The sequence below is a fragment of the Sinohyriopsis cumingii genome, chromosome 12 (genome assembly GCF_028554795.1).
Source record: "Sinohyriopsis cumingii isolate HCF-2022 chromosome 12, ASM2855479v2, whole genome shotgun sequence".
NCBI lineage: Eukaryota > Metazoa > Mollusca > Bivalvia > Unionida > Unionidae > Sinohyriopsis > Sinohyriopsis cumingii.
The window spans coordinates 60,165,688-60,175,711 of NC_142972.1; the positions used below are offsets into that span (position 1 = coordinate 60,165,688).

At 33.6% G+C, this 10,024-nt stretch overlaps 1 protein-coding gene across 1 annotated transcript; it reads right to left on the reverse strand.

Annotated features, from left to right (window-relative positions):
* Window positions 1-2,098: 2,098 nt before the first annotated feature.
* LOC149786561 (ras-related protein Rab-8A-like) lies at window positions 2,099-8,240 on the reverse strand. Its single transcript, XM_089977067.1, has 2 exons — window positions 7,652-8,240; window positions 2,099-3,047 (listed from the first exon to the last, which is right to left on the reverse strand). Exons 1-2 carry the CDS (start codon window positions 7,852-7,854, stop codon window positions 2,648-2,650), a joined length of 603 nt encoding a protein of 200 aa, XP_089833193.1. The 5' UTR covers window positions 7,855-8,240; the 3' UTR covers window positions 2,099-2,647.
* Between the last annotated feature and the right edge of the window lie 1,784 nt (window positions 8,241-10,024).

The window sequence follows — 10,024 nt, forward strand, 5'->3', positions numbered from 1 at the left end:
TTAGGTCTAATAAATTTCCACAAACATGGAAAACTGCCAAGGTTATATCATTGCATAAAGCAGGAACACAAGATGATGTAAATAACTACAGACCCATCTCTATCCTTCCTTGTCTCTCCAAATTACTAGAAAAACATGTACATTATTCTTTTCTCAACTGTTTGAACACTTATGATCTTATTCATGATAATCAGTCTGGCTTTCCCCAGAATCACTCCTGTGAAACTGCACTTGTATCTTTGACTGATAAATGGCTCAAAGCATTAGATCAAGGAGAAATGGTAGGCACTATTATGGTTGATTTTTGAAAAGCTTTTGATCTTGTAGACTATGAAATTTGTCTTGAAAAACTAAAAATCTATCAATGCTATGAAAACTCCCTAAACTACTTTACTTCTTACTTAACCGATAGATTGCAAAAAGTATCATTAAATGGTAAACTTTCTAAAAGTAAAATTATTAATTGTGGAGTACCACAGGGCTCTATCCTTGGACTTCTGTTATTCATTCTATTTTTTAACAACTTACCTCTTAAAATAGGAACTTCAATTTCTTCCACTGACCTCTATGCAGATGACACTACACTGACTGAGATGGGTAAAACCAAAACGGTACTTGAAAATAACCTACAAGATGCTCTAAACAGACTTACAGTATGGTGCAAGGAAAACAGCATGATCATAAATACAGAAAAAAATGAAAGCCCTACTAGTTACAACAAAACAAAAATGAACAAGGCTAGATAGTGACAAACTCCAGGTTCTATTTGACAATGTGAGCCTTAATATGACCTCTCAAAATAGAATTCTTGGTGTATTCTTAGATAATCTTACTTGGTCTATTCACATTAAACATGTTTCAAAAAAGGTTAATTCTTATCTTTGGCTCCTGAGGAAATTCAAAACATACATTCCTCTTCAGTATATGGTCATCTTTTATAAAAGTTATATTCAGCCATATCTGGACTACTGTAATGTAATTTGGAGTAATACCTCTAATTCAAACATAACAACACCTTTAAGACTCCAAAAGAGGGCTTGCTATTTAATTCTAGATCATTGTATAAACAATTTTCAGGATGCAATGAATAATATAAAGGTTTTAACAATACATGAAAGAATATTTCTTAGAAAGGCCAAATTGATGTATAAAGTATCCAGAAAAGCCATTCCTGTCTATCTAAGCAATATCTTTCACCAAAGAGATGCTGATGGTACTCCAAATTTAAGGTCCATAAGAAGTATAAATTACATTATACCAAGATCAAAGAAGGAATTGTTTTTAAAAAAGTTTTCAATATACTGGTCCACTAGGTAGGAACAATATTCCTAGTGACATAAGGCATTTCATTTTTTCATAATCAATGTCTTAAATGGGTGAAATCTTTAGAAAATTGAACAGTTCTAGTACAAAAAATACTGCCTGCTTTTCTGTAATTTTGCATCATTTTCACAGTTAAATTTTTCAATGGAGGATATTTTGTTTTATATATGTTTATGTTTTCACAGATGCCTGTGCATGTGTTCCAGGACTGATAATCTGAATTTAAAATTACTTAATTATTTAGTGTCAAGCCAGATTCTTCACATCATGTATATACTGTATATTTTACATAACAGACAGAAGGCCTCAAGGTAGATGAGTTCTGTAACTAGTTACCTTCTCTAAATAAAGTCTTCATTATTATTATTATTATTATTATAAGGCATTTCCAGGAACTATATTGAGCAATTCTCTGAAAGGCCTTTAATCACAAAGGCATGCAATAGATAAACTGGAAATAGATAAATAATTATCCATGTCTTCTTTACTATGTGACTGAAAAGAGAAAGTCTGTGATGCTTTTAATTGCATTCACATGGATAATAATAATAATAATAAAAACAATTAATTTTATTAGTATTATTACACATTTTAAATAGATCCTAGTTATGTATGTGTGTGTGTATGTATGTATGTATGTATGTATGTATGTATGTGAGAGATATCTATGTAAACTGACAGAGCAGTTTGCTCAGAAAGAAAGAAAAAGTAGCAAAAATTTTTTATACCAATATACTGCTACTCTTCTGTCTTGAAATATAAAATAAATAGCATGAAACACAAAAAGCCAGTTTAATATAATAAATGCAAGTCAACATGGATATAACAAAAGTTCTGATACAGGTCATTTGTAAAAGAAATTGCAGATTGCTAAAATATAGTTTTATAAAAATATAAATATACAGTCTGGTGGTCTCTAAAATGACGTAAGCAAAGATGGCGAAACACAAAAAAGCACTTGCATATATAAAAACAATCCTGCCAATAAGAATAAAACTACAACATTTATCATTATCAGCATTGTGTCAGAGATCCAATTCTGAAATCCTCTCCCTGAAATACAAAATTTCAAGTCTTACATTAAACAAAAAGTTATGTACAGACTATGCCTTTTATTTATGCCATCGTAACAATACCGCAAGTTTCCCTGACAAATTTTTTTAAGAACAAAAGTTAATTGAAACATTTGTATTACATATAGACAGGAGCATACAAAATTAACATCCATAAAATTTCAGCAAATATTAACTTTCACACCAAATTTGCATGATAGTTTCTATGTATATTTATAATATTACCTAAAATATTGTGTCTTTATAATAGTTTAGCATGAACAAGATGTGGAACTGGATTGGTCCCTGTTACCTTGGAAATCATCCCCAATATTGACAATGGATTGATGATATTCTGGCCTTTCCTTTTTTTCTCTATAAATGTCCTCTGCCAGGGAAATAAACATATCAGAAATGTTTGTTCCGTCTTTCGCAGATGTTTCAAAATACTTTAAGTTAAGGAATTTAGCCCTGTGTTTGCCTTCGGCTGCAGATATTCGTGGCTCAGTTTTGTCAATCATATTTCCTACAATATAAATATTGGTCATCCCAGGTAAATTAATCTTTGCCTCTTCTAACCATCTCTGGATGCTGTCAAAGCTCTTTCTATCTGTTACATTATAGACAATCAGTACACCATCTTTACCTCTGTAGTAGGACCTAGTTAGAGACCTGTAAAATAAAACTGTTTTGTACAAGATATAAGAATTTATTTGACTTTACCAATAATACAATGCAACATCAAGTCCATCAAATTACAATAGGATACAGGATTTAGATTTTCACATTTGATGATTTAATAAATTGTTACTTGACTGAACATATTGCCATAAATGGCAGTAAGGGACTGACCATTCCATGGGGGGGGGGGGATCAACAGAGCCAGTATATGTTTTGTGCCTGACCTCAATATAATGTTTTTTTTCAACAAAGATAAGGATATATGGTTATTTCACTATAATTCAGAGCAATTTTTAACCCCACCCACCCACCCCCTGAAAATTATATGGTTGGTCCCTAAATGGGTCCACACTAAAGAAATGCATTAAAAAGAGGATCATAACATTAGTTTTGTTATTTTCTGTATTGTTAGAACAGTTAAAAGCAAAAGCATTTTGATCAACCATATTCAGTGAAAGAATTGACCCATTCAAATTTGGACTGAAAAATCCAAATAAAGGACAGCAATTAAGAACAAAATTCCTTTGTCTTTGTACACAGAATTTCAGAAGAAAAAATGTCAGTTTGATACAAGTATGAATGATAGATTTGGACTACAATATTAAAGTTAATGACATTCAAACAGAACAAATACCAGGTTTTATAGAATGCAAGTGATGATTTTATAAAATAAACAAAAATTAAAAACAGAAAAACGAAGAGCTAGACTGACCCAAAAAGTTAGGACTTTTCTATTGTCGAACTGGGGCAATCTGGAACAAATCATCAGGCAATGTTGTCAGCTTTAGGACAGCCAACAAAGGATTCAAAAGAGCATTCGAAAGCAAATTTGGTAATATTTAACTGGCTGCAAAATAATATCCCAATTATTGTCATATTTATAATATTACCTTTGATTGCTCACATGTATCAATCATGTTCAGGGCCAGCTCGGGGGTGGGGGGGTCAAGATATCCTCCTCTGGCTTAAAACCACCCCAAACACAAATACATACACACTATCATTTAAAATTTGACCATCATTTTATTCTTGTGCACGTTTGTCTGGTGTTATGCACACTTGGAGTAAAAAGACACTGACTTTTGTTTTGGTGCCCTTTCAAAGAAAGTTGTTGTTGTTGTTGTAGGGTTTAACGCCATTTTTCAGCACAAGATAGGCTATACATTGCGGCCAGTATTAATGATGGAGGAAGAACCTGGATAAACCACAGAAAGAACCACCTACCCACGAGAAGCTACTGGCAAGCTTTCCCAAATACCCACACTGGCCGAACCCGAGACTTGAACCCATGCAGACAGAGGTGAAATGGTAGTGATCCATAAATGTGAGCACTTTAGACCACTCGGCCACTCGGGGCCCCTTCAAGGAAAGTCAGGGTGCTTTTGAAAAATTCCACCCGACCCCAACACCTGACCTGATCCTAATGTTTCCTAGTTCAAGGTGTTCCTGACCATGGTGGTACAAGCCAATCTGATAAATCAGCCACCAAACCTGTACTGATACTGACTGACGGTGACGGTCCTACAGCCTCACTACAGGTATGGGACCTAATTTATCGGACCACAAGTATGCATCATATTAATGTATGAGCTTGACGAGATAGAGTTATTTATTGATAAGCTGTATGTGTGCATGTGTCCAACATTTAGTTCAAGACAGTGATTAATAATTCGCACTGCAGGGGTTTGGCTTAAATATCTTTAAGAGAGAACAGACTATGCTATCGACCAATTTGTAATGACAACTAGTTATACTTATGAAATACATTAATTTTCCTATATTATGTAAATTGTCTATGGAAAGAGAAATGATCGAGTGTATGTAAACAAATATGGCACTGTTGTATTGAATGCAAGGTTATGACCTAAAATCAAGTAGTAGTTGGGGTCTGCTGTGAAATATGATGCTGGCTATTGAATTCTTAAGTGACTATGTGCAACTGACCTTAGTCAGTAATCGAGTTAAGGGCCAACCAGACTAGTGACATTTATTTGGCAAACGATATAGTGCATACTGTTAGCTAATATTTCTCTATGATTATGGGTTAAATATTTAGATTATTATTAATGGAGGTAAACTTGTTTACTTGTATCCAAGTTCAGGACTTTAATTTTTCACTTGGAAATTTCTGATCTTGTAAACAACTTAGAATGTTTAAGAAAGGAAGTGGACCTTCAGCTTAGTTCTGTTACTGTGTCATAGCTTTTTTAATGGTTCTTTACTGCAAAATTGCACATTCCTATGTTAACATCTGAAATGGAATCAGTCTTCTTATCGTTTTCAATTTTTAATGTAAGAGGATTCACTTAAATTACAAAGTGCTCTTTCATTTTTGGATTAAATCATTATTTTGGGATTATTATGAATTTGTTCAAGCACATTTTGGATTATATCATTGTAATACATCAAGACTGTTGGCACATTAACACATTCAAGGCTACTGGTACATTAGCACATTCAATATTGGAATTTATTGGGATAACCACTGGAATTCATTTGGAACTTTTTGACTTGTGACAGAACATTAAGACAAATATGGGACTTAATTCACTAAGTTTTTTGTTTAAATTTTCATTTTGTATTCTGAGTATATCAATTTTTATGTGAGATTTATTTAGAATTAATCTTATTCTCTACAGTATACTAAATACTTTTAGTGGCAAGTAACGCATATATATATATATATATATTTTAATAATCTTGCATAAAAAATCATATCTTAATTTTTGTTCTCTGAATTCATAATGTACCATTTAAGATTCTGATATTAACACTAAAATCAATGTAGTTTATTCATTTTTGACTATATATATTGGTCTCACTATGCTATTTTTTTCCCTTGATATATACTGGTCCAAGTATGTTAATACCTTGTTTTCAAATTGACTTATGAAGAATATTTCATAATACAAAATAAACCTTATATACAAAAAATAATGAGCAACAAGATTTTCATTAGCTAAATTTATAATGTATGACTTAAATACATGTATGTTACTATTGAAAATGGATATTATTATTTAAAATAATTTTATTTATGTACTTCTCAGCATAGGACTTCCACTGTGCCATCAATAGTCTCTGGCACTACCTCATTTGTTTACATTGAAATCTCCTCAGTTTTACCCTTGGATACCATCTTTACTTCAATTATCACTGGTTATTACTTTGTTTGATCATAGCATTCTTAATTAATTTAACTGCAAACACTAACAGTGGGATCACCTGACCATGAACTAGCCAAAACCGTTTGGCAAATGCCACAAATGATTAAAGCACTTTTGATGTCATTTGCCAATTTGCTAAATTTAATACCATTCTAGAACACAAAATATAATGCTTACTTAAATGACCTTGCTATCATTGGTTACATGGAAGTGTTATTATAAGTATTAGTGTAAGAGTATATATTCTGAAATAAATATTTAATGAATTTAATATGTGCTTTAAATCAAATATACTCAAATGTTTCAAAGGTTAAAATGAAAATAAATTGGTTTACTGGTTCGAGATTTTACTCAAAAGGCAACAATTCAATGATAACAACAGATAAAAACTGAATGATAACAGCAAAGTATGTATGTTATTGTTTTGCTCATGAATAAATCTTTAGACAGCTATTTGGTAGATATGATGTGAAGAAAGCGCTATTTGCAAGAGAAATCAAGAAATATTGTGGGCCAATTTATATACATTACTGTTATATACATTACTGTTGGATAGTGTTGATATTGGCCTGATTTATGTAAAGTTAATTGTTATCTTTCTTTTACTGAAACATTGGAAAGTTATTTGGTTAAAAAATTCAAATGCGATAGCTCATATATATTTTGTTCTGTTTTCAGCTAAGAAATTTTGTAATAACTATCTGATGCAAATTTAAAAGATGCAAATCAACTTTTTACATTCTCTCTCTTACTGTGCTTGCAAAAACAATTACAATAACAAAAAAGTTCAGGTATGTGTTCCATTGTTTTCCTTTCAATATTTCACATTGTCCAAATCAGCCAGGGACCCAGAGTGGCCGAGTCGCAGGTTCAGCATATGTTGGTATGTGAGAAAGCTTACCAGTAGCTTCTCGTGGGTCGGTGGTTCTTTCCGGGGTTTTCCCCTGGTTCTTCCTCCACCATTAATACTGGCCGCCATGTATGGCCTATCTTATGCTGAAAAATGGTATTAAACCCTACAACAACAACAACAACAAATCAGCCAGGTATTGTGGCCAAATCAGCCTATAATCTGTCCCTAACTTGAGCCGAATCAACAAATAGACGTATACAGTATCAAATAATTTTCTTCTGACACCTCCCACCCCATTTTTTATAGTTGGACATTTATATACACCCCAACATAAATGTGCAAATATCAAAAAGTACTGGGAAGGATTATAGGAAATGCTAATTAATATAATATCTTGCAGTTAAGTGTCCTTATTTACTTGTTTGTCGATCGCTAAGTTTAAGACCACGATACCATAGTATTCCAGGCCACGTAAGTGATTATGACCCAATTAATGTGAGACGGAAAATAATAAAACTTTGGATTAATTTGAGTTCTATTTTATATACATCATGACATTCATTCGTTACCGTTACCCGTATATTTCTTGTCCAGCTGTATCGAAGATTTCGAATTTGGCCTTGACCTTATTCTTCAATTCTGCTTCTACCACGATTAGATCAGGCTGGGTCGTTGACAGGATAGCAGGTTTCGGATTTCCTTCTTTGAAATAGTGCACTATCGAAGATTTCCCCACATGAGGATCTCCGACAACAATGACACGAAATAACATTACCATCTGACCAACGCAAATAGGAACTGTTTATAGGACTTACACAAAGAAAATCCTTGCTATTTCGGGTTTCGTTTCTTTTCATCATATTAGTTTCCTCTATGCGAGACCAAGTCTATACAAATAGCACTTGGGTGGATTCAATTTATGTTTCTTTTCAAAGTTGCCATTTTGAAATGGAAGTTAGCAAAAGATCTTGCAGTTTGCCTATCTCTTAAAAAATATCGAACGTATTGTCATTCAAAGTTTGTAGCAACTGTACCTCGTCGTTATTTCCAACATTTTGGAAAATCTGTCATCAGTTATAAACTGTAAAGAAAGTGTTCTGTAGACCGTATCAGATAATCTGAACTCAAATTTTCCATTTAATTAGTGATTTAATCGGAACACTCTCTGCCTTTTTCGTAAAGTGGAGAGATAAACTTTGGGTTTCTGGTTCCCATACCGATCTCAAATCCGTCAAGGGGTGCTCTACATATATTACGAACTTTAGTGTGGCAGGTGTAAGGTGAAGTTGTTTGCTTTTGCAGCATGCAATATTGGCATACCTCAATGTTAATTTTATGTACAGTTTATAAAATTTATTTGGTTATTGTACTTGTGGAAAATGTACGTGATACAAGCACACGGTTAGCCAAAATTACTGTTCCTGTGTGCTAAAAAAAATCAGCCTGAATTTATCTCAAATAAATTATCCTTAGTAGTTATTAAAATTTTAAAACATATTTTCTAGACTAGACAACACCAGATTTCGAAAGTATAATGAATGAATGACCTAATATACAAAAATATTTTTTTATAAAAAAAAACAAATAAAAGTTATCGGCTTTGGGTTAATTTATTTTGTTTGTACAATTTATTTCTGAAGTTGAGGAACTGGCATTTTCTTTTTGTAGACAAGTGCACATCGGAAGTAAGGTCAAGCGTATACTCTGTAGCCTAGACTGTCCAATGCAAAGTCAGAGAATTATGCTGAATTGGCTTGTTCATCACATCAATCAAAGGCTCCTTTCAGAGAGTCATTGTCGCTTCATGAAAGAAGGAGGGACCCCCAACATGGTGTTTGTAACTCGTCAACTGAATGAAAAATGCCAGGAACAGAACTCCAACCTGTATACGACATTCGTTGACGTGAAAAAAAAAGCCTTTGACACTGTCAGCCGAGGAGAAATGTGGTTGTGAAGAGAAATGTATCGCGATTGCTCGGCAGTTCCATAATGGCATGCTTGCTCTTTTTGGATGACAGCGAGTCATTAGTAGTGAATGGGGATACCCTAGTGTCAATGGGAATTAGCATTAAAAACACCCCTGGGACAATCTAGCGTCAAGCGAAATTTAACATGGAGAAAAATCGTGGGACAATCTAGCGTCAAGGGAAATTAACATGGAGAAAAATCGTGGGTCACTCTAGGGACAATGGGAATTTAACATAGAGTTTGGGCTTGTCTAGGGACAAGGGAAATTAACATGAGGAATAGAGTTTGGGCTTGTCTAGGGACAAGGGGAATGGAACAGGGGACTATAGTGTGGGTCTGTCTAGGGACAATGGGAATTTAACATGGGGAATAGATCGTGGGACTGTCTAGGGACAATGGGAAATTTAACATTACGGAAACCCCTGGGGGATATAGCCTCAAGGGAATTTAACATATGGAAATTGAACATGGTGGATCTGTATAGCGTCAAGGGGAATTGAACATGGTGGGACTATCTAGGGACAATGATGGTAGAGGGTCAAACACAACAGAGACAGAAACATACATACACTAGTACAAGCGTGGGATTTATATATAAAGCATTACGAAGACCTGAAATCTTGCTGGGGTGTTCAAAAATTTGCATAATTGTAATGATGCTATAAATAGCTATAATCAAGGAAATGCTCAACGACAAAATGGATGTGACTAAAAGTAACGTTAAAATGACGAAATTGTCCCAGAATTTAAAGGAAAATAAACATATCCCCGAAAATTAAGTTACAATGGTTTAGACTAAAATGGATAAAATTAGTAACTACTTACAATATCAACTTCTGTGACGATCGTGGATAAATACCTATGTATCTATAATCAGCTGAAATTCCTATGAAATCCCACTATCTATTTATAGCTCCAACTTGTGGGTTTTTCCTTTGGAAAATCCCACTATCTTTTTATAGCCTCAGCTTGAGTGACGT

Excerpts from the sequence above, each read along its gene's own strand:
- LOC149786561 (XM_089977067.1), bottom strand. The coding sequence starts at position 7,854 with ATGGTAATGTTATTTCGTGTCATTGTTGTCGGAGATCCTCATGTGGGG. Across the intron at positions 3,048-7,651 it reads GCTGGACAAGAAATATACGG|GTCTCTAACTAGGTCCTACT; the intron begins GTAACGGTAACG and ends TTTATTTTACAG.